This window comes from Phyllobates terribilis, unplaced genomic scaffold (genome assembly GCF_046119375.1).
Source record: "Phyllobates terribilis strain yellow unplaced genomic scaffold, ASM4611937v1 Scaffold_4__5_contigs__length_816908805, whole genome shotgun sequence".
In the NCBI taxonomy this organism is placed as follows: domain Eukaryota; kingdom Metazoa; phylum Chordata; class Amphibia; order Anura; family Dendrobatidae; genus Phyllobates; species Phyllobates terribilis.
The window spans coordinates 559,833,568-559,859,990 of NW_027362764.1; the positions used below are offsets into that span (position 1 = coordinate 559,833,568).

General features: G+C 40.8%; 1 protein-coding gene across 2 annotated transcripts in view; it reads right to left on the bottom strand.

Moving 5' to 3' along the window:
• Positions 1 to 26,423, bottom strand: part of GNAL (G protein subunit alpha L) — a 319,159-nt gene that overhangs the window by 55,570 nt on the left and 237,166 nt on the right. For both annotated transcript variants that reach the window (XM_073679009.1, XM_073679010.1), the window contains exon 5: positions 3,654 to 3,751. In XM_073679009.1, the coding sequence (XP_073535110.1) occupies positions 3,654 to 3,751 (98 nt within the window). The remainder of the gene's footprint in view (positions 1 to 3,653; positions 3,752 to 26,423) is intronic.

Consider the following 26,423-nt stretch of genomic DNA (forward strand, 5'->3'; position numbering starts at 1 on the left):
CAGTTAGGTCCATATATATTTGGACAGAGACAACATTTTTCTAATTTTGGTTCTAGACATTACCACAATGAATTTTAAACAAAACAATTCAGATGCAGTTGAAGTTCAGATTTTCAGCTTTCATTTGAGGGTATCCACATTAAAATTGGATGAAGGGTTTAGGAGTTTCAGCTCCTTAACATGTGCCACCCTGTTTTTAAAGGGACCAAAAGTAATTGGACAGATTAAATAATTGTAAATAAAATGTTCATTTCTAGTACTTGGTTGAAAACCCTTTGTTGGCAATGACTGCTTGAAGTCTTGAACTCATGGACATCACCAGACGCTGTGTTTCCTCCTTTTTGATGCTCTGCCAGGCCTTCACTGCGGTGGTTTTCATTTGCTCTTTGTTTGTGGGCCTTTCTGTCTGAAGTTTAGTCTTTAACAAGTGAAATGCATGCTCAATTGGGTGGAGATCAGGTGACTGACTTGGCCATTCAAGAATATTCCACTTCTTTGCTTTAATAAACTCCTGGGTTGCTTTGGCTTTATGTTTTGGGTCATTGTCCATCTGTAGTATGAAACGACGACCAATCAGTTTGGCTGCATTTGGCTGGATCTGAGCACACAGTATGGCTCTGAATACATCAGAATTCATTCTTCTGCTTCTGTCCTGTGTCACATCATCAATAAACACTAGTGACCAAGAGCCACTGGCAGCCATGCATGCCCAAGCCATCACACTGCCTCCGCCGTATTTTACAGATGATGTGGTATGCTTTGGATCATGAGCTGTACCACGCCTTTGCCATACTTTTCTCTTTCCATCATTCTGGGAGAGGTTGATCTTGGTTTCATCTGTCCAAAGAATGTTCTTCCAGAACTGTGCTGGCTTTTTTAGATGTTTTTTAGCAAAGTCCAGTCTAGCTTTTTTATTCTTGATGCTTATGAGTGGCTTGCACCATGCAGTGAACCCTCTGTATTTACTTTCATGCAGTCTTCTCTTTATGGTAGATTTGGATATTGATGCGCCTACCTCCTGGAGAGTGTTGTTCACTTGGTTGGCTGTTGTGAAGGGGTTTCTCTTCACCATGGAGATTATTCTGCGATCATCCACCACTGTTGACATCCGTGGGCGCCCAAGTCTTTTTGCATTGATGAGTTTACCAGTGCTTTTTCTTTCTTTCTCAGGATGTACCAAACTGTAGATTTTGCCACTCCTAATATTGTAGCAATTTCTCGGATGGGTTTTTTCTGTTTTGGCAGCTTAAGGATGGCTTGTTTCACCTGCATGGAGAGCTCCTTTGACCACATGTTTACTTCACAGCAAAACCTTCCAAATGCAAGCACCACACCTCAAATCAACTCCAGGCCTTTTATCTGCTTAATTGAGAATGACATAACGAAGGGATTGCCCACACCTGTCCATGAAATAGCCTTGGAGTCAATTGTCCAATTACTTTTGGTCCCTTTAAAAACAGTGTGGCACATGTTAAGGAGCTGAAGCTCCTAAACCCTTCATCCAATTTTAATGTGGATACCCTCAAATGAAAGCTGAAAGTCTGAACTTCAACTGAATCTGAATTGTTTTGTTTAAAATTCATTGTGGTAATGTCTAGAACCAAAATTAGAAAAAAATTGTCTCCGTCCAAATATATATGGACCTAACTGTATATACAGCATTCTAGAATGCTTACTTTATATGGGAAAAACCTGGTGACAGGTTCCCTTTAAAGATTAGCTTAACAGCAGTAGTATGGTCCATAAATTTACAATAGATTGGAGATGTTCATCAACTTCTTTGAAGGAGTTTTAGACATGCTCTGAGACCTGTACAGATGTTATTGTGCAGGGAGTGGGTGGGGAGGTGAGCTGTGACCATCACCTAATGTAAATGGTGAATCCTGGGTTACCTATGGATAGGTGATAACATTATCATCCTAAGTCTATGTTCCCACAAGTTGTGTTATGCTGCGTATTGTGCAGCAGATTTTTATGCTAATTTTCAGCTGCGTTTTGCAGTACCAGCAAAGTCTATGAGAAACCAGAATTCTCTGTTCACACATCTTGTTGTTTTTTTTTTTGCTGCATATTTTGTGCCTTGGTTGGGTTTTTGGAAAATAGAGCGTGTCACTTCTTTCAGCGTTTTTTCACCCATAGGAAGTAATGGGTGGTGAAAAAAACACTGAAAAAACGCAGGTAAATTTTTCAGTGGTTTTGATGGCAAAATAGAATGGGGTTCTTTTTTCCACAGAACTTTATGTACATGCATAAATAGAGACAGAAGCAAAGTGAAAAAACGCTGAAAAAATGCAGCAAAACCTGCAGATTTGACGCAGCTGATTTCCTGCCAGAGATCAGTTTTGCTGCAGATTTCTGACTGAAAAAAAACACAACATGTGGGAACATAGCCTTAGGGTATGTGCACACGATGCAGAAAATTTCTGCATCATTTCTGCATCTCCCTGGCAGAAAAAACGCATACGGATTGTACATGCGTTTTTCCTGCGGAATACATGCGGATTCACATGCGTTTCCGCATGCAGATTGACAAGGCGATTTTAGCATCACTTGGAAAGTGCTTGACAACTTGGTCACACTATATAAATCCATGCAAACAGCATGGATTTATATAGTGTGACCCGAGAGAGTGGTAAAAATAAAAAATAAATGTATACTTTACCCTCTGATCGCTCACTCAGTTCTCCCTCGCCGGCAACATTGAATTGAAAGACCTGCCGACGTCAGCGTCACGTGACCCGTCACATGACTCTGACGTCAGCGCAGGTCCTTCAACTCACTGCAAAGTGCCGGGAACCAAGCAGGAGCGGTGCGCGGGCCGACAGAAGGTAAGTATATATTTATTTTTTATTTTATTCTTTTTTTACAGCTTTTTTATGGTACCTGGGTGTGGAAGGAGAGTCTCATCTTCTCCACACTCGGGTACCATCCGCATATTAGAACGTGCCAATAACGCAAGTACAAATGCAGTCTTGCGGAATTGGCGCGTTCTAATGCAAGTCAATGGTGGCAAAAACGCCGCGTTTACGCAAAATTAATTGACATGCTGCGGATTTTTGAGCGCAACATTTACGCTGCGGAAAAATCCGCATCATGGGCACAGCACATGCGGATTTCAATTGGGGAACATTGCTGCCCTTCTACCATGAGTTTTTAATGCGTTTCCGTGGCGTTTACGCAGCTGCAAAAGCGCCGCGGAAACGCATTAAAAAGGCATCGTGTGAACTCAGCCTTACTGTCATAAGAATGAGATAATTGATGGAAGGGGATCTCTACTGAACAGGGAGAGTCCCCTTTTTATGAGGCTCAGGAGACAGTGTGAAAAATGTAAGATTTTAGAATTCTAGTTTTAATATATATAGCGATCTGGAAAATAAAAAAACACCAGAAATGCTGTAAAATATGTTTAAACTAAAACTTAATTCAAAGAATTCACCAGTTCCCAATGACACATTGCCTTAAATGTGTTTATAAGTTGTTGTTTTTTTAAAGTTAGTTTTCCTCTCCCAGAAACAGTCCCTTTGTGGTCTACTGGTTGCGTCTGGTATTACAACTACATCAGGCACTACCCACGGATAAGTATTGTACCATTTCTGTATTTTTTTAATCTCTGATGAGAATATCGCCAAAATAGACAAGAAAAAAGCACTTACTATTGTGCACAGTCAATGAGTTGGTATTCATTTGACCTCTCGAAGCATGCCTTCACACCGTCATCATCCCAAAGTTTTTGTGCATGTTCAAAAAATTCCTAGAAACAAAAAGTAAACGTTGTTATGTTCTGAAACCCCAAAATCTAACAGTAAGGTTCTAATAATTCACAGAATATGTATAAAAACAATATGCAACTTCCTAAAATACATCCTGAACCTCCTTATGGTAAATGTGGAGAGAAAGGACTAAAGATCACAAAAAAAAGTTCTACACACAGTGTGAATGGAGGCCATAGTAGGCAACCCTACAGCCTCTATGTCTGGCTACTATACCGGATATATGGGCAAGTCAAAGGTTTTTGAAATAAAAACACATACTTCAAATCACATGGGCCAATATAACTCAGTCTTAAGGGTAAAAACCTCAAAGGGGCAAGATTCAGTACACCGATGTAAACTGCACGCAGGTGGATAAACATTGGAGAAAAGATCACCATGTAGACAATAAAGATGACCAACCACCAATACTTATTGGATACATTTCTATTGATTGAATGCTGCACTCTGCTATGCCCCGCATGTCTCTGTTCACTTCCCTGCAGGAATATGTGACACTGAGGTCAGTGATTGGCAGCAGCGGTCACATGAATAGGCATCACGAGAAAGCTGCAGAAGTAAACTGAGATTGTCGGGAAGCATAGGAGCAGTAAGGCTGCAGCGTCAGAACATTAAATCAGATAAGCAATGGTTATTTAAATGTTTTACGGCACTTAATGTTTTGTTTTTTTTTCGGAATTTTTGTTGTTGATGACAGAAAACCTTTTACATGCCTAGCCAAACAGGCAGGTTAGTGAGCACCTGCTAGAAACTACTGCTGCTACTTATCGCCGATTAACCCAGCATGTCAGTTTTTGTACGTTTCTTTTACATAAGATAGCCAAACCTAGCAGCTTCCACAAGAGCCCATAGACCTTGTTGGATAAATGTTGGCTAAACAGTTATCAATCAAGACACCCTCATCATTGCGCCCATTCAGGAAGCCTGTACAATAATGGCCCATTTAGATGAGCAAATAATAGGTTCAAGTGCTCTTTCCTAATTATATAGATGGGTCAATAAGCTGGTAAATACTTATGATCAAGCAAAACTTTGCATAAAAATAATCAGAAGCACATTGCCCATGTAAACAGGTGTTGTGCTGCTGAAACCATGGTACTGTAAGGACAGACTGATAGTATGACGCTAATTCTGTCTTCATCGCAGTTTTGGTCACCACTGTAAAAAGGGCTAGTAAATGATAATCGACTTGTTTAAAACCGGCCAATGGTAGTTTCACAGCCGAAACTGACCTGTCTAAACGGGCCATTAGGTTATTTTAAGTGGAAAAAAGTAAAGCGGTAACTAGGTCGGGTACTTTGATCAGAGCATAGGAGCAGTCCGGGTCTGACAGATGAGTATAGGTTATTTATTTTTAATTTGCAGTTTTTAGCAGGGGGAAAAATCTAAAAGTATTACTCCTGTCTGGCCTATAGGTCTCCCTTCCCCAATAATGGCAATGTTGCCATGATCTGTGTCACTAAAGTCACTGCTACCACTTCATAAATGACGCCCAACTTTGTCTCATGGTTTTGTCATGATCTATAGTCCATTTTTTTCCCCCGGCCCCAACACAATACTAATGTTAAAAAAAAAAGAATACTATTCCAAAAACTGCATTGTAGGTCATGGTTTATAAATACGTAGTAAAGTAGACTCTAATATTATTAATGCCTGCTATACTGATCCAAGTGCACAATTATGTTACTTACTGAAATGTATTGACCTACAGGAAAACTACTATGGAATTTAATAAATTATATTGTTACAAGCTAATGTGGTAGAATAAAATAATAATGTGTTTAAGGCGGCCTTTATGTACTATCGCGATTATTCAAGGATATAGATGTCTTTGTGATCTGCAGAATATATTTAAACCCATGGGTGGAATCTAAGTCTGTACTTTGTTCACTTGAGGCTGAAGTTCGCCTTGTTTACAATGAATTCAGAGTTATACGTACATAATACACTAATCTGAAAAATCGGGGCACGGAGGAGGAAGACCGTGAAATCAGCAGGGTTATTTTTGGCTGCTGGTCATGCTTACAGAGATTAGCAGTTTGTTTTGTGCAAGTCTAATAGTTTGCACATGATGTTTTTATTTCTGCTAGGTGAAGTACTCAAATGTGCAAACTTAGATTTTTGGAGTAGCAAGTTAGATTTTTGCTACACATGTATTACAAAAGTATCTATAGCACTGTCCTTATAGTGGACTATTGTTTTCCTATTTCTGGGTATAAAAGCATTCAGCAGAAGAAACAAAATGGAAAGGAAATCAACTACAAAGCATCAAACCAAGTAATATTGACCTGAGGTCTATACACCGCACCAAAATCATGTGATCTTGTAACTTGTTGGTACAACATTCCCCCCACCCCCACCGAAAAAAAGTGAGGAAAACAGACAACACAATCTTTGTCAGACTGGTTTAGAATTGGAGAACCTGCACAACATAAAGGTTCATGTCAGGTCAGATGGAAAAGCAGGGAGGTAGCAGAGTCACCCTTGGAACACTCCTTGCCACCTCTACTTCTCTGTAACCCCCAATCACAATGTCAGACGCTTACAATACAAAGCTGGGATACTTTCAGAGGAAAGCTTCTTTCAGCAAGTCCTAAAAAAGTGAAAGCAAATGAAAACAGAAAGGTTTCCTTCCGAGTTCTTCATCTATTACCTTAAGTGCTATTTTAAACAGTGTCGCATAAGCAAAAAACAAACAGTGCTTCTCAAATCACACAAGTAAAATTGCATTACACCGGAAAAAATATAAAATTGTGTGTACGTGTGTGTGTGTGTGTGTGTGTGTGTGTGTGTGTGTGTGTGTGTGTGTGTGTGTGTGTGTGTGTGTGTACACACACATAAATATAATTTTTTTTCCAAGTGGACAGAAATATATGTATATGGCGACAGTTCAACCCTTCCATGGTCTTTATCCCAAGAGTCTGTAGTGTAAAGTAGTATGGTGGACAGGAGGAGCAGTATCCATGCTGCAGTATAGCTGTGGAAATTCACACGTCATTTACAACAAAGCCATTCCTCTGCACCATACTACTGGCCACCAGGAACTCTTGGGATAAAGACCCAGAAAGTATCAATACATTGCACTATGATGCCATATACATGTATTCTTAGATAAAGAACATGCTCGACTTTGAAAATCGAATTTGTAGATGGGAGGTCACCACTGCAGCCCAGTGAACAAAGACAGGCAGAAGGTAGTGCCGGAGCGCAGGGGCTTCAATAGGTAGGTAAAGAAGTTATCTTAAAACATTAACTGCATGTCCCTCAATTTTTTCTGAAACCTATTAGTACAGTTAGTGGCAATAACTAAAGGGGTTGTTTTAAGCTTCGTAGCTGAGGAAAGTGATGAGTGGAATTCAAGAAAAACAGATTATAAAAACATGTCCTCTGGCTGAAAATAAAAATAAAAATCACCTACTATGAGGTTAATCTAATCAAAAGTTACTAAACCACTCAAGATTTTCCACCCTAAATAGAAGAGCGATGAATAAGATAACAGAGCATTCTTGATTGGGCCCAATCAGACCAAGATAATATTTGGTATTTCAAACATCTTTATGTCTGGGCAAATTATTCTGCCCAGCCAAGAACTGTTCAATGACAGGAGAGTGAAGTGACTCCCCCTGTAGGCATAATAAATTGGTGCACATAGTTGCTGACATTTTTGAGCCCTAAGGCGAGACCTGCTTTGAAACTGCAGCGTGCATAACTGGAATACTACACAATCTCTATAAAACTTGCAGTGTGACATTAACGACAACATATTGTCAGAAAAGTACCTATTGTTCAAACGTTAAAGGGAATGTCCAACAGAAAAAAAATATTTTCCATTGCGTATGAGACCTAATATGTTCTAACATACTTATTTTTTTAAAATAAATATTTAACTTTACTGAAGCTTCAGGAGAATACAAAGAAAAATATGAATTGTGAAATAACTGTACATTTCAGATGTTACATTGAATTTAAGTATAACTTGTAATACACAGATTTTTACATAAAGTCAATAAGTCTTCTCTTGATAAAATACACTTGATTTTTAATGATATGTGTCTGATGTCTGTCCCAGCACCTCTACTCTCTGCATGATGTGCTTGCAGGGAGCTGGCCGACCCCCATCTCGGTCTAGGGATCGGCCGTGGGTGCTGGCTTAGCTATGGAAATATTGGCGTTATCACACTGGCTACTAAACCCCTCACAATAAGCAGATGCTTCCTGTATATTAAAGATCACTTCTAAGCAGTCTTCTCATTAAAACGATAAATGCTACGATTGCAGTATTTTTTTCTCCCCTTTCATCATACAAGAAAACGCATAGGCAATAATTCAGATGAATATTTGCAGAATTGCACCAGTTTAGAGACCAATCATCCCATCCATACCACATCATATCTATACCAGCCCTTGATAAGCTCGCATCTAATAAGGCAGCATATAATATGTTTATGTTTTTTCTTATGATATTGACTGGGGACATGATATAAAATACCCCCTTGGGCATACTGCATGACACTATCATCTGGGGACAACCAACGCCACCTGGATTCCGCGTACTAATTGATGGCAGTATTTAGATGCACTAAAGCTGTAATACAGAGTGGCAAATGCTGGCAAAATAAGGGGAAACCGTAATATAAATGGGCTTTCTTATTGGAGGTCATTGCAAATGTTTTGAATGAATGTATATAGGTAATATATTTTGTCAAAGAATGCATACTTTATATAGTCCCACTATTACACTCTTATTTTTACGCTCATTATGTTTTATACAGATACATAATGTACAATACAAAGTTATATTGCGGCACAGTGTTAGCCAGAAAAATCTATGTAAATACTTTCCAGCCCAAAAATGAAAAGTATTCTCAGAGTGATACCTTTATTGGCTAACCAGAAAAATGGTATATAAGCAAGCTTTCAGAGAACAGAGGCTCCTTCTTCAAGTTTTGTTACAAAAAAAAAGTTTTTTTTTTGTAATATGAAAGCTTGCATATATACAATTTTACTGGTTAGCCAATAAAAGGTATCACTCCGAGAATACTTTACCATTATGCCCAAAAATGACTATTTTCATACAGATACATATAAATTGGAGTCCACCACCAAAGCACACAGCAAACTTCCACTGTGACCACACAGCTCGGTGTGTGCATGGAGCTGTCCTTTCACATCAAGCACAGAATGCACAGTCACAGTCTCACCTTGCCCTGAAGGACACGCTAAAATTGTTCTATGGCCTAGGGCTCAGGAAGCAAATGTGACTTCAACAGTTATCATAAGAGGGAAATGCTGCAGTGATTTCAGTAGGATAAAATCCATGAAAACTGGACACAAAGCAGAGACCAATAGATCAAGTTGGGGTGGGGGGTGCTTTTCTTTTGAAGAGTGCTGTGGGGACTTTATAAAATCAGATCCAGTACCGTTTAACATCTGAGTCTTACCCTGCTCTCAAAATACTAAACAAAAACATAATTCTAAAAGATCAGTCAACAAACTTCCAAACAACAAGTGACACATTGCTTCAATCAGGCTGAATATATCCTATATCATTGCTCGAGTATCATGCTGCCCTCAGATGAGGTAGCAAAATCCTGGTGACCGATTCCCTTTAAGGATATATGAAGATGTTAATTAGTCTGTTATTTCCACTCACAGCAGGACACCATTGTACTTTCATTGATAAAATAGTAAATAAAAAAAAATACACTAAGGCTATGTGCCCACGATGCAGAAATGCTCTGGATTTTTCCTGAGCGTTTCTGCATCTCCCTGGCAGAAAAAATGCATGCGGATTGTACATGCGGATTGTACATGCGGTTTTCCTGCCAGGGACATGCGGATGTGAATCGTTCTTCACATACATTTCTGCATGCGGGTTGACAAGCGCTTTCCAAGTGATTTTAGCAAACGGCATGGATTTATATAGTGTGACCCCAAAGAATGGTTAAAAATAAAAAAATAAATCTATACTTACCTTCTGATGGCCCCCGCAGTCTTGCTTCGCTCCGTCCTGGCTTGCCGGCAGATCGCGGTACACTACACTGAAGGACCTGCCATCACATGACTATGAAGTCAGCGCAGGTCCTTCAGTCCATCGTGAGCTGCCGGCATGGGAGGACGGGCGCAGCGGGGGCCATCAGAAGGTAAGTATAAAATTTTTTATTTTATTCTTTTTTTCACAGGTACTATGGTACCCGGGTCCGGAGGACAGTTTCCTCTTCTCCAGACCTGGGTACCATCCGTACATTGAAACGCATGGATTCCGCATGTACAGATGTAGTGATGCGGTTTCCATGCGTTCCAATGCAAGTCAATGGCGGCGAAAACGCAGCGCTTCCGCAAAATAATTGGTAGTGCTGCGTTTTTTTCCGCAATGATAACCCGCAGCGGAAATTTCCGCAGGATGTGCACAGCACATGCAGATTGTCATTGGGGAACATGGCAGGCCTTCTACCATGCGTTTTTTAAGCGTTTCTGCAGATTTTTTGCCGCTGTGGAAATGCTTAAAAAAATGCATCGTGGGCACACAGCCTTATACTACTAAAATAATACTATAAATAAGCAGCAGCATACTTTCATGGCAATGGTTCCTTTAGCTTTCCAAACTAAACTTTGCAATATATCCTAATAAAAAAAACTTTTGCTTCACTAATCCGATGCTTCTTTTCCCTTTTCTGGCTACTGATCATGTTTTTTAGTGAGTGCGGAGTTTCTAAATACTTACAGACAATGCATCTATGAAGGATCATATAATAGAGAACATAGCGGCAGGAAGACAATTTGGAGGGGGGGGGGCTGGTTTCAAGTACCTACACAGAATTCCTTTACATTAGAGCCATTATCAAAGCTTGACATCGTCAAGCTAATATTAGATCTTCTCTCACTAGTCAAAAACTGCATATTTTTGTTGTAAAATAAGAAAGGGAACCAGGTTTTTACTACCCCATATGAGTGCAGCATGATGTAGGGGCAGAGACTCTAATTCCAGTGATGTTACTTACTTATCTGCATGCTGTCATTTTGATTTGCATGCTGCAGATCTAACAGTTCTCTGAATGCTGAGCTCTGTGTATCCCCGCCCACACCACCGATTGGCAGATTTATGCCTATGCACAGTGTACACATAAATCTGCCAATCAGTGGTGGGGGTGGGGTTATACAGGGCTAATTAATATGAAGGACTATATGGCAGCAGGTTTACAAGCTCTGTAGTGAAACTCCTGCAGAGCTTGTACCTCTTAGGGCTCATTCACACATCAGTGATATTTCTCGTACTCAAAAAAATTACCAATTTTCATCATCAGTATTTGGTCAATGTCTCAGTTTTTCTTGTATGCATAAAAAAAAAAAACTGGAAGAAATTTCTCAAGTTTCTTCTATAAAACAGTCCCTGAAAGCAGACCGCACATTCATGACACCCTAATGCTATACAATTTATTACACTTGTGTGTTCAACTTGATCCATATCTTGGATCAAAATTGGACACGTGTCCATGTGAACAGCCCCATAGACTATAATAGTTACATGTCCTACCCATGAAAAACAAGAATAGAACTTGTATGTGGAGACTTCAAGTCTGGATGAGCCTCCATCTTTCATTCTCAGTTCTCCTCCACTGATTTATGAGCACATGAATATTCAGCTAAACTTATGTGGTCTTGTGCAGCTAGCAACAGACAGAGCAACATAAGGCTATAGAAAGAAAGTAATTTTTAATTAAACCAATCACTAAATATTAGCCCAAAATGTATTAAAGAAAAAAAAAAGTCCCCAAAAAGGAGTCTACTGTACATATTTTAAATGAAAAGCTCCATGACCAAAGTGATAAAAGTGAGCTAGGCAAATAGATGTCCGTCTTCTAAAGGGACGGTCAAAGTTTTTTAAATTCGAACATTAATTGGTAACAAACGGCGGCTTGTTAGAGGGGCTTTTGGGGAATAAAATAAAAAGTTTCAACCAAAAAAGTCTAAATTCACATATATTCTAAATATACTTTTTAATAACACTTGTGTTGATCTGCTGTGACATCTCAGTCGACGTGATGTCATTAAGCACATAGGCATATAAATATTTCTACAGATTTCAGAGCCCCTTATGAAAGCCAACAGCACATACTGGCTTGTATCAATGAGGATGCCTAATGGATACCCTAATTTGAAAGTGTCTGCCCCCCTGACAGACTGTAGAAACGGCAATATTGCCTCCCATGCTGAATGCAGAAACACACTAGTCAGCAATTTATTTCTGCAACGGCGGATACGTAAATTTTGCTTCTTTTAGATTAACCATGTGAAATACAGAATGGAAGCAGTAAAGGGGACTATTTTTGGGCTAGAGAATTGTTTCAGTGCTACTCAAAGTGTGAAAATCAATTGCAAATAATAATCTTTAGTCGTCCCAGTTATTAGATTTCCTAATTTACGTATAAATACATCATGCACAATGGGCAGCAATGCAATATAATTAGATCAGGTGCCAAAGTCACAGAATAACACTGCAAAGTACACCTTTACCCAAATGACATTTCAGCATGAAGGGAAAACAAGCAAGGCCCCTTTGTATTTCAGTCTCATGTGGCTTTCTTTAACAAATCTGTGACTTTGTGATCATTCCCTTGACTAAGAATAGTGTGAAATTCTATTCTACAGCAATACACAAATTCCCCATCGCCCGAACTCCGGAGCAATAACACCAAACGCAGAAGTGTTACCACTTAAGTAGGCTTGCACCATTAGTTGTATTTAATTTTTCATCACCAAGTTCATCAAATTAGTCATTAGTGCTTATGCTGTGGCAGAGGTTTCATTATGGCATTAAAGAGAAGCTTAGCACCTGATGGATCTGCTTGATGGAACAATTCTACGTTCCTTACACACCTTTCCTAATGCCAAGATCATTAAAGGGAACCTGTAATGTTGAAAATACTATCTGATCTGCAGGCAGGATGGTATAAAAAAAAAACTACAAAAAAGGAACAAGGGAATCATATTACTGCAAAAAAAAAAATAAAGAATCATAATTTATTAAATATAATGTAAAATACAATAAAATACAATGCATATAAATAGGGAAATAGAAAAATGTCCACCGTGGGGCCAAGGGACCACTGTATGACACATGGAGAAAAGAACAAAGAGGGGTCAGATCAATCAAACATGGGCAGAGAGGTATACGGTAGTAAATATGTATATTGGCACTGTATGACCAAAGTGATATAGACCAAATGAATATCTCAAAGGACTGTATAAATATACCAATACATAACTAAGCCCACAAAACAATAAAAATATTGAGAACAGCGATATAATATAACCTATTTAAAAAATGGATCTCTCTCTGGGCATACTTTGCAGTTAGATAACTGGGAGAACAATGTAAATATATTAGTAGATTATTAAATCCACATATTGGAGCAGTTGTGAATAAATATATTGATATATCAAACTACGCATATGGAACACTAAAAAACTTAATTTGTCAAGGAAAACTACCTGTAGCCATGATTGACATGCGACCGTAACCTCAGTACCCCACCTCGACAAGTGTTTCACCTCCACCTGCAGCTTCGTCAGGAAACGCTGATCAGATTAATATATATTTTTATTGGAAAAGTTTCTGCAAAATTTTCCTTTTATTCCTTGAACTCCCTGGTCTATATATACATATGAGTCCAGTGGGTGGTCCTATTCAATAAGTGACAGTCTTTCCTGTATGACTGTGTATGCAGATATAGCGGTAAATCACTGAGTAGGACCACCCACTGGACTCGTGCAAACACCAGGGATTTCAATTACTAAATTATACTGAATCTTTTCCAACAAACCTATAAGTCATTCTGCTCAGCTTCTTCTCTATACCATGATGTCCACAGATCGGACTGCATGAAAAAATGTAATAGGTTTCCTTGAAACCATCACCCTAGAGAGTGTTTCTGCAGCAACTTCTAGGTAAGGCTGTGTTCACACACGCAACGGTCACACTGCAGTTGACAACTGCAACAACCATGTGGTACAATTTCCCTGCACAATCACTTTATTTTGCAAGGACTTGGCTCTTAGGGTATGTGCACAAAGTCTTTTTGCTACGTTTTTGGAACTCCTCAAAAAACGCAGTATGAACATACCCTTACACCTGTAAAAATCAGCCATGCAGTTTTCAAGGTGAACCAGCAGCTTCACAACAAGTTGAAGTAATTGTGCAGGGAAACAGTAAAAAGATCGCAGCGGAACAGAGCTGGTTGTCAGCCACAGCATGGCCGCTACGTGTGAATGCAGCCTAATACAACAAACTAGTGAAATCAATTGTGAAGAAGAATCAGTTTGACAACCCGCTATTTGGTGGTTGACAATCACAGGTATGCAACCACAAGATGAAATAAGCTATGGATAGCTATGAATTAGGATCTGAAATTATGGAAACATTTACAAATAAATTCTCACAAAATTGTCTTTGAGCCTCTTCTGTTCCGTTATGGCCCATTTACCTTGTACAATGATCATACAAATCACGAATGTTCGTTCGTGATCTTTGCACCATATAAGCATGTCGCCTTATCAAACAAGAAGAAGCTTTTTACAAATTATTGGATTTTTTTTTCTACAGTGACAAATATCACCGTTCATCAGCACCACATCTCTGAATAAACAGTGGGGAGAGAACAATTGCATTAACAATCATTTTTACAAAAACACTAATTATAAGGCTATGTGCCCACGTTGCATTTATGAAGCAGAAAATTTCTGCTGTATAAATGCAAGTCCTCTCCCGGAAAAACGCATGCGGAATTCCGCACGCGTTTATCGCGCTTTTTTCGCGCGTTTATCACGCGTTTTCCACATGCGGAATTGCCTTGCGTTTTTTATGCATTAGACAAAGGCAATTCCGCTTGCGGAAACGCAAAATTAAATGACATGCTGCGGATTTTTGAACGCGGCATAAACGCTGCGGAAAAATCCGCAGCATGTGCATAGAAGTTGCGGAAACCCATTGGGGATCATGGGGTGCGGGTTACCAAGCATTTTACAAGCGTTTCCGCTGCGGAAATTCCGCATCAAAAACGCTTGTAAAACGCTACGTGGGCACACAGCCTAACTGTAGCAAGTGGAAACAGCATGGAAGACATTATACAGCTTTACTGAGCACTGTAGCTGTGAATCTAGCACCAAGGTGACATAACACACTCACTAGAAGCAGAGACTCTTCCCCTTTATCTCTCTAGCAGTTTCTAGTTACTGAAATGAGCGGCCATACGCAACCTGATCTCTCTCTGTATGTACTACACTATATCAATTTGGTAACTTAAAGAGAATGACCGATGCAGGAGTCTAGGAGGCAGCAAAGAAGTGGATGAAGAGTGAAGAAAAGGTGCTCTGAAACGCGCCATTCTTAGCCCAATAACAAGCGCTGATGGTCTAAATACAAGTTTATTGGTGCTCGTTTACTGTCCCTGTACTATTGTGAAGAGAAAACAAAAATCAATCAATCGCTCTGTCACCATACATCATTGTATTATGAGCAGCACATCCCCATGCTTACATGGGTGGGATGCACTGCCAAAAAATATCATTTTTTTGGCTCATTCACCAATTCTCAACCTAAAGGCATTTTTGCATGACAATCTTTCATAAGGTTTCATATATTATTCTATTGATTTATGTAAAAAAAAATAAAAATAAATAAACAATAGTGTTACTTCACATGTGCAGCATAGAGTACAGGCAAATGCATCTCTTATTTTGTATCCACTTCTGACTTTGGCTTAAAAACTAGTTTTGAAAATCCAGAATGTGTCAAGGGAAATGCTCTTTAAATGTTCTTGGCTCAGACTTGCATTGGATCTTACACTGTGCAGACTTCTGCAGAGCAGGCCTTCTTGCCCTACTTGCAGGGTTACAATGACCCAGCAGACAAATCCAGAACTGATAAGATTATAATGCTTAGCAGTAGCATTGTGAAGAGGTTGAAATAAGGTTGTGCAAGTGTAAATGCAGCCACAAGGGCCTGTGTTTGGGTGGGTTTCCTCACGTTCTTTCACACCAAGCTAAAATCAAACTGATGCGTTAACAGACTCCCTATAAACTGCGATAATGTATGTGACAATAAAAGAACATCAAATTGTGACCCATACTGGGATGTAAAGGGATATGGAGACATACGTCAGCCATTCACTGCAAATGGAAAAAATAAGTATGTATACTTGTTCAAAGTCTGCTGTTTCCTTACACTGTATTAAAAAAATAAAACCAGTGGGGCCTATGGATATATTCAGTGTGTGATGGGGGCTTTCCTGCTACATATGGTGGATGTAAAGTAAAGGCTAAATGTGAACAGAGTCCAAGATGAAAGGAATTAGCTTATGAATAGTTTTCTCCTCCAAGTCAGCTCGGCAGCCACAGTCACACACTAGAAGGAGTTGTTTAGTTTACAAAGCATTCATAAAACCTTTTAGGGATTTCTGTGTTCGCACAGGTTTTTTTTTTTTTGGGGATCCTCGGAGTTTTGGCCAGAATGAAGAGCGGCTACAATAAGCATTTCTCACTCTGGAATATGTCCTGTCATGTCGAGCATTTTACAGATTTCCCATTGATTTGAATGGGCAGCATGTAATGTTCAATTTATCTTGTAATGGTTCGTCAGGGAAATAGTGATCCTTCTGACAAGTATGGAAAGTCCTAAGAGAACAATCTCTTTAATTCACCTCTTTGGGCATGAAAAGATTGCACTTTACTATTAACTCACCCCCCAAGCCAAAACTGCTCTGGTGACTGCTTACACGGTGCAGTGGTGATGGCACAACTATAGTGCACATCGCCGCCGCCGAAAATGGCTGAGCTCTGCTGAAGTAGACGGTATGGGCAGTGGTAGGGTACTATAGGTCCAAGCCCTGGCGATGGGGGGGGGGGGGCGCTTCTAATCTCAGAAAACCACTTTCCATGGCTGTATAGATTTTTAAAAGGGTTGTCCAATCTAAGAAAGGAAGTCTGCAGTCACTTCATGTGACTGTAGAATGGAGACAGTGCACTTTTGCACAATTCCCAGGAGGATGGGCAATCACATGCAATTTCCATACTTGCAGTCTCTCAATCCTGAAAGAACAGGCGGAGACTCTACTTGGCAAGTGACCCAAAGATGCAAATACCATACTTGTGGACATGCGTCATCCGCTAGTACCACTACGTGGAGACGAATACTAGCAGTGTGTGCATTACACACCTCTTTGGTCTGTCAAGCTGCTGGGATTGCCTGAACATGTCCTCCGGGGTGGAGAACCCCTGTAAAGTACCTGTTCTTATCTTGAACACTGAGCATACCTCTCCCATGTTGGGAGCTCTATAGTCAGTTCATTGCTTCTCATACTGGTTATGAAGGTCTTTTAAAGACCGTTTGACTATTCATAAGATCTGCTTTCGTGACTGCATCGGATGTCCAAAAACAGATAGATAGATAGACAGACGAACAGATAGGATAGAGAAGTTGTGGAGTGGAAATTAGTTGATTATTAGTAAACATCATCCCATCCCCTGTGGGACTCTTGTCAAAACAAATCAGCAGTTCTACATACAAGACGCTGATCAGTTCCTGTGGGAGTCATTAGGTGCCGCAGATCACAGTGGTTGTCCTACAGAGACTGTCACACCTAAGCAAAGTAAACTTTCCAGTTGTGACACTTTACTCAATAAAAAAAAATGTACTTCTATAATTACTTTTATTTCACCAACTTTTTTCCGATGCCTAATATTATCCTTCCCTGTGGATAAGCAGACTACATGCATTTCTACACCCAGGTACGATCATGGGTGGGAAAAAACCTCATCGTTTTGACAAGACAGTGGCACTGACGGGTATGACTGATCAGGAAGGGCCGAGTAGTAACTGGTTTAAGAGCAAACAAATGTAATTTTATTTTGTATCTATACAGCACTGTTCTAATCTGCAGTGCTGTATAATATGATACAAATGAGTGATTACCAAACAAATATAATAGGCAAAACAGATAACAAAACTCATATAGATACATAGGAACAAAATGCCTGTAACCCTCCGCTGCCAGGATAACTCCCACACTTTTGACAAACACAAATAGAATCTGAATATTGAAATTAATAAAAACTAATTATACTTTCATACTCCTTTTTTTCTGGAAGTCATTGTGAAGAGAGGAAGAGCATGTGATATCACCTATTGTGATTGGTGGATCCTTTATTATTAGGTGTATAGAGGTGTTACCTGTCATTGTATTCCTGCCTCTACTGATAAGAAAACTCCTGTATACCCTCCTTGAAAGGACAGGATGTAGGAGTTTAAAAAAAAGCCTTATAGGACAGTGTGAAAAATTTTTTTTAATTTTTTGTTTAATAAAGATGGAGATAAAAAATAAAAAAAATAAAACACAATTAGCAAAAAAAAGACCTGATTTAAACAATAGGTCATTTTCTGATGATAGCTTCCCGTTAAGGGACAGACAAACTTAATGCACTGATCTATTGCATAATTGATTCAAATAGAAGCAGACTGACCCCATTTTTTCTTCCCTTCTAAAAATTGACACAAAGCGCAGCATGAAAAATCTTTTTTTGAGTTTTAAAAATGGACACATAAAAGAACCCAGACAGACCCCATCAAAATCATTAGGACCCTACTTCTTAACAGACGTGTGAACGTAGCCCAAGTTACAGCCATTATAGCAGCACGTTGGTTCGGTGGGTGGTTAGCACCGTTGACTTACAGCGCTGGGGTCCTGGGTTCAAATCCCACCAGGGACATTTGCAAGGAGTTTGTATGTTCTCCCTGTGTTGTGTGGGTTTCCTCTGGTTTCCTTCCATGCTCCAAAGACATATAGATAGGGAACTTAGATTGTGAGCCCCGATGGGGACAGGGATGATGAGATCTGTAAAGCGCTATAGAATTAATAGTGCTATATAAGTGAGTAAAACAGATAAAATAAAAAGGTTTTCGATTTTGAAAATGCAAAACAAAAAAACACAACTTGTTTTATGTCCTCATTATTCATAATTGTAGCAATAAAAACTATTAAAACACTTGCATTGAAAGATTACTTTTCGTCAGTTAAAAAGTGGCCAGTTTTTTTTTTTGCAAATCCACCAGACTGCTACAGAGATACAGGCCTTTTTATTCGGTGCTAATTTTTATATTCTTTACCAAAGGGGCGTTGATCACAGGATCCCGTCAGTACATGTCTTTAGGCTGCTCAGCTGGAACCCTGGATATGAAAAAACCACAACAACAAAACCGGGAAACTCAGGGGAGCAGCGGGAGTAAAATAAGAGCAAATACTGGTCAGTTTTTGGCTTGTGATGGGTCCTCTAAGCATGAACAAGAGGAATAATGGGTTCAATGTTTTTTTTTTTTATATATTGCAGCTATTTTTAAAAGCTTCCCTGAGGGTAGCCATATTGGTTGCAGACACGTCCTACCTCTATTGTCTGTAATAATACGGCAATTGCAGTAAACAAGAGCGGACGGAAAAACTTGAAAGGTAATTACAGGGCCTTATCCATGTGTATAGTGAACTTACTCTGTCTTTAGTCCTCCAGTAGTAAAATACAACGTTCACTTTATCCTGTCCCACTGCTAACCCTCTACCAATCTATACAGCATAGATAATTGGGCAGCAGAAAGACTACGGTGTGACAACTGATTTTACATAGATAAAAAAATAAATCTTAAAATAAACAAACAAACAAAAAAAAAAAAAAAAAAAAGAAAAACCACAAATGTGTTGCCCATATATGTATACCTTCATGCGTCTATAAAGTAGTAGGTAAGGCGACCATCATGTCAAAATAAGAGAATGAAAAATTACGTCGTTTACATACACTTCATTTGCACAATTATGAAGCCATGTAATCGCTGGTAAACCAACAGGGATTTAAATAGGTTCAGGATTAGAAAAATAGGATCTTATTTTCTCCAGAAACAATGCCACCTCTGTCTGTTGGCTGCGTCTTGTACAGCGTTTTGTTAGCATTCGAGGTGATCTACCAGCTACGGCTAGAGTTCCCATTTAAAAATGTTATAATACCACTTTTTATAATCATGTCCTTTAAATTCAAGATAAGGCCTGGTTCACATTTACACACAGTGCTCTATAGTGAGCACTTGTGGCCACAATCTTAGTCTTAGTCCCCAAAAAATGTAATTCAAATGGAACTCCCACCCCCCGATGGAACCAGTCAGTATAATGTAGTCACTTTGGACTCAGTTTGGCCTCTGTCTTTTTTGGGCAGCACAATATTGTGGCAAACTAGTTTTGTGTCATTCTACAAGACTAAGACAGTTGGAACAGAGTCCTAAGTGACTCCGTCTGCCCCATTATACCGAACCTTTTTGTACTGCTCAGGGTAGAGCATTGAACTAATGTGAACCTGGCCTGAAACAAGTATTTCTCCAGGAGAAGCAGAGAATTAATAAAAGTGAAACATTGTTTCCTTAGAGTGGCAAGCCTGGCAATGATGAGGTTAATATTGCATTCAGTATGTTACCGCTGTTGGTGTGCCGTATAGAAGGTTGCAATGGAGCTTGAGCTATAAGAAAGTTTTTTCAATTTATCTCAAATAGGTCAAGTGCAACAAAGGAAATGTGGTGAAGCTGCTAAATGGTGTGAATTCTTAAAATAGATTTATGTGCAAAAATTAGCTACAGATAAGACCTGCGCCTGGCTTTTATTTGCATTACATGGATTACACGACAGCTGTGTGTTTCCTTTACTCCATCTCCCGCCCGAGTTTTGTGTTTCAACAAATACATAACGTTACATGGAACAAAAGGGACCACACAAGGAAACACAACCTGATGCGATGATGTGTGTGTAGCACCCTGAGGATTCGGCTGCTACAGGGGTATTGCACCTCAACCCAGAGGTGTGATATTCCACTCCCGGGTAAGGATGGAGTGTGGAACTGAGCTCGGTAGGCTGCATGCACTACATACATCCCATTTCCGAGGAACAGACCAACGGTACTCCCACTTAGAAATGTGCAGGTACGACAGAGTCTGTTCCTGGCTGGAGTGGGAGGGGGGTGGTGCATCCCATGTAGTGTAGGGGCAGATAGGGGGAGCAGCCTGGGTAAAGTTAGGAGCTCATTGGGTGCTGGTCACCTGAGCTCACACATAGAGGGATATATAAGGTGGGCACCAACTAGAATCAGGGTCAGATGCAGAGAACAAGTCAGTTGGAGACAGCAAGACAGCTGCAGAGGAGCAGACAGCAAGCAGAGAGAGGAAGTCAGCCTGCAGCAAGGGAGAAGAGTGACCCTGAGTGAGAGAGTGGAGCAGAGAAAGACCCAGAGGGGGAAGACTGAAGGGACCCAAGAACCCAAATTAGAGCACCGGGTGAGGAGTCAGCAAAAGGGTACCGGAACCCAAACTGGTGGGGGTAAAAACAATCCCCAGCCAGAGACCGGAGGCCGCGGGCAGCATCTGCCACGGCCACCCACCACATTCACCCCGAAGGCACACCACATGAAGGGTCAGGGAACCCAAGGCCAAGGGTGTCCCAACAGAAGGCCCGAGGGAGCTGGACCTAGGTGGATCACTGGTGGGGACGGCTGAAGAAAGGACAGAGGGAGAGCTCAGGGCCACGCTCCGGACTTGTTTGGGGGTTGGCTGGATCCAGGACCTGGTGGACGCAGCACGGCTCGGGTGGTCACTAGCAGCTGGAGTGACCAGTACAACATCTGCAGTAAGTAAACACCCTTAACTGCACAACCCGACTCTGTCTTCACTGCCGTCTGCACTACACCACCACAACCCCCATCCTCTGCGCCTGTCCCCTCTGAGGCTATACCCCTCCCGTTGGGGGTTATCCCACCAAGCTGCGCACCCACCATCAGCCTCAGCGGACCCTGCTGCAGCGGCGGCCACAGTGACCGCATCACAACGGGTGGCGTAGTCGACACAAAAGAACTCTTAATAACATCTGTAGGACTGCCACATAACACTGAGCTTGACGCCCTGGGCACGGGGCCGGGTCACAGCCGCTCGGAGACTACAACCCCCCATCTGATCCGGTGCCGGGTATTCCCCTCAAAAAGGAATATGTCCCAGGGGGCGCGTCATGTGCATGGTGCCTGCTGGAACGGATGACAAATCACACACATGTACATATGGCACAAACAATTCAGGGAAATAAATCCAGCATGAGGAAACCATTCTATCTATAGCCAACTAATGTGGGTAATGTAAGTGACAAGAAACTGACAACTTTTGGGACCGTCAAGGGTTGTGTATGTGTAGATGCGGTGATGCATAAATTCACATCCACTATAGAAGGCAGACATTAAAGAGAATCTGTCAGCAGGTTTGTGCTATGTAATCTGAGGACAGCATGAGGTGAGGGATGTTTACTTATAGTGAAGGTTTTATCACCAGGACATTATCACTGCTCAGTAAGCTGCCTCGTGAGCAGTTGTCCAACTCTGTGATAAGCAGCTCACTGTCTATAGACTATGTACCTACAGAGCCTGATGTGGGCATCAAAGAACTCTGATTGTGGCACAACTGCAGCACCCAATAAACTAAATGTTACAGTGTTAGAGTCAGGATCTCCTATGCTATGCTGTACTCAGTTGAGGTAGCAAAGTCCTGGTGACCGATTCCCTTTAACCCACAAGATATATACCTTGAAAATCCACTATGTATTATAATACCAGCAAAGGGAAGAAGCACTACTACCATAGAGTTTTTTTTTTAGTTTTTTTTATCTCCTTAATAAATTGCAGTCATTATATTTTATAGCACTGTGTACTTACAATTGCTCATTTTGCCTTTCTACTCAGCTAATTCTTCTGTTTTCCATTACGTCTATGACCTCGTGATTAAAAACTGACTAGCTGAATCCTTCTAAGCTCTATGTAGAAACAGGAGGTCAATTTCCCTTTTTTTCATTGGCTGCTGTAGCCAATGATATACTGCTGAGGCTACTGATTGGCTGCAGTTGTCATGTGACTAATAGGAAGGACTCGGACGGATGAGACAAAGTCAGTAGTATTTAATCAAGGAGTAGATGTTATGTTATTTTTTCATGTTTCACAAGACTTCAAAGTCTCAATTCTTTCATGGTTAGGACTCTACTGCGCGGCATGGGGGGAGCTCCGGTTTTCACCATGTTGTAGTAGTCATTGCTACAAACTAATGAACAAAGATCTGGGAAATCTCTCCTGAAGCCAAGCGAATGCATGTACTCTGAAGTATGACTGAAATCAATCTGTTACTATGTGGTTGGTAACTCAGGAAGCACGCATTACCAAGACTCTCATTCAACCATCATTCATCTAAACTGGAACTGATGCTAAATTTGCTCTTCACTGAAGCACAAAATCTTGTAATGACATTCCAGTTAAAAGTTTATTATTCGTGTCAGATGAAAATGATGTGAATGGGTTTGGACTGGATAGGACATACCTTCACTTTTTCACCAAAATGCATCATGCTACACAATCAGCACAGAATTATTTGAAGGTGGTCAGATACAAGAAATTGTAAGGTTTCATCCATACAGGAGAGTATTACACATCCTAATACAAAAGGGAATGTGTTCTCAATTAAGTTTTAATGTGATGAAAAAAAGACAATGAAAATGTAAAAAAAATAAATAAATAAAGAATACACAATGCTTTCTTCCTGTGTTATAGAAAATGGAAACCTTGCAAAACAGAAACCTATGGCCTGGGACCATAACCAGAGAAGAGACTAGCCCAACCGGCTTTTCCCACCACCACTGCAGGTGATTGACAGGACTCTCCCTCGTGTGTCTACTTAGGGAGAGACCTGTATCACCTTCAGAAGTGCTGAGATGATCTGGCCGGGGGCAGAGCGTATGAAATAATTATCTAGCTGCAATCGTGCAACCATACACAGAAGCCCTCATTGGCCGAGCACTCCAGTATTCTCTAAGAGCCACTATCAGACATGTCTGTCAGTGGCTTATCTATGGGAGAAGAAAAGGATCATCGGTCTTAAATCAGATCCTTAACATCCCTGACAATCAATTGGCCCCCCATACACTTTAAACTGTTTTCTGAACTCGTCAATATTGGTGGGTTTGGCTAACATTAATGTGTGTATGGGGGGCGTGGCATACACCATGTTCCGCAGGGATCACTTTACTGTAATCATCTTATCACAGGCATGATTATAATGAAAGACATCAAACATATACAGTGGGGAAAATAATGATACACTGCTGATTTTGCAAGTCTTCCCACCTACAATAGAGAGGTCTGTAATTTTTATCGGAGGTACACTTCACTTGTGAGAAACAGAATCTAAAAATAAAAAACAGAAAATCACATTGTATGATTTTTAAATAATTAAATTGCATTTTATTGCATGTAATAAGTATTTCTCATAATTAAGGACACTATTAATTCTGGCCAAATCCTCAAATACATTTGGCAAAATGCAGCCCCATACTTGCAAGGAACCTCCACCATGCTTCACTGTTGCCTACGGACACTCATTGTACTGCTCACCATTTCTTCTGCCTTCTGTTACAGCCAAATATTTCAAATTTTGACTCATCAGTTCAGAGCACCTGGTGCCATTTTTTCTGCGCTCCTATCCCTATGTTTTAGTGAACAGTTGAGTCCACGAAAACCACTTTTGGCCAGACTTCATTGAACAGTAGATGGGTATAAGCAAGTCATACTGGTTGCTGGTAGTTATGAGCTGATGACGCTGCTGGACATCAGATTTCCAAGGGAAGCAATCATGATGGGTTTCATCTGCCAACTATTGCATCTAAGGTCTTCAACACTGCCTTGGTGCTTCTTCAAAAAGAGCTTGAACACATCTTGAAATCCCAGTCTGCTCTTATCTTAGGCCACGGCCCCACTATCAGGAGAGAGAGGCAAAACCAGGAGTGGGTGATAAATGCAGAATTGGTGACTTGTTTCTATTATACCTTTTCTCTGCTTGTTCCTCACCTGGTTTTGGTTCCCACTCATGCGAAAAAATACTAATCGAATACTGACCAAATACTGATAGAAGGGCCATGGCCTAAATCTTTGCCTGACCTCGCTGATTTAGTTTAACTACCTTATGTCTTGTTGCTGTGCTCAGTCATGGTGTCTGACATATGACAGGAAGCTTTTCTCCACAACCTCAACTTCGTGGTAGAGTTTGACCATTCATCACCCAATTTTGAGCAGTGTTTCAATTAATGACTGCGTTTCAACCTACCTCTGAAAATTATCACCTGTTTGGTATATTTGGCTACTCAAACACCTAACCGTAATTTTAGAAAATTCTTAACATTGTGCAAGTGTACTTAGCAGAAATGATGCTGTTGTGAAAGCAAAGGGTGGTCACACCAAATAAGGATTTGATTTAGATTTATTTTTTGTTCATTCACTTTACATTTATTTAATTGGTAAAAAAAAAAAAAAAAATTATCGCTGCTATTTTTTAAAGCTTTTATACTTTACAGCATGTTTTTGCATAGTAAATGGTTTCATTGCCGTATTTTTCCGACTATAAGACGCACTTTTTTCCTCCAAAATTTTGGAGGAAAGTGGGGGGTGCGTCTTATAGTCCGAATACTATATACATGGCTGTGCATGGTGGTGGGTGTGGGGGAGCGGCAGCAGGGGATCAGCGGGGCACGGGAGGCAGCAGCAGCCTGCTGCAGCCTACGCTGTGCCAGCTACTGAAGAAAATGAATATTCCCTGCTCCCCTCGCCCATGGGCGTGGAGAGCAATGAATATTCATTTTTCTTAATAACACGCACACTGTACCGCAGCGCGGCTCCTGCTGCCGCTCTGCGGTCTGTGTGCCCGCTATTAAAGCTCATGAATATTCCCTACAATCCACTCCCATGGGTTGTAGTGAATATCCATGGTCTTTAATAGAAGGCACACTGACCACAGTGTGGCAGCAGGAGCCGCGCTGCGGTACAGTGCGCCGGCTCTTGAACAGACTAAATGGTCACTGCTCCCCACACACAGAGTCCCAGCGTGGGGAGCAGTGACTATTCCAGCACAGCATCTCACACTGTGTGAGGGCGCGTGGCAAGGACGCCATGCGCGACCTGCAATGCGCGGCTCACACAGTGAGAGTGTCGGCAGCAGAGCGGGACAGCGCTGGAGGAGAGAGGAGGCGAGTATGATTGTTTATTTTTTTGTAGGCAGCGTGATGGGGGGCTCAGAGGGTGCCATGCATACCAGGATGGGGGCTCAACGAGTGCCATGCATACTAGGATGGGGGATAAAGGGGTGTCATGAATACCAAGATGAGGTATAAAGGGGTGCCATGCATACCAGGATGGGGGATAAAGGGGTGCCATGCATACCAGGATGGGGGATAAAGTGGTGCCGTGCATACCAGGAAGGGGATGAGGGCCAGGTATACCAGGATGGGATGGGGGCCACTTACACCAGGAAGGAGGGGCCATACATACAAGGATGGAGGATATTAACAGAATTGGGGGACATTACCCCAATACCAGTGTCAGCAGCAGACCCCCTCCCCCATAACAGGGCATCATGACCACATTTTTTTGCCGAAATATTTTTTTTCCTATTTTCATCCTCTAAAACCTAGGTGCGTCTTATAGTCCTAAAAATACGGTAGTTAGAAAAAAAAATCTAGGAAAAGTAGCATTCTCACAAACCAGACATACCTATGCATGTAA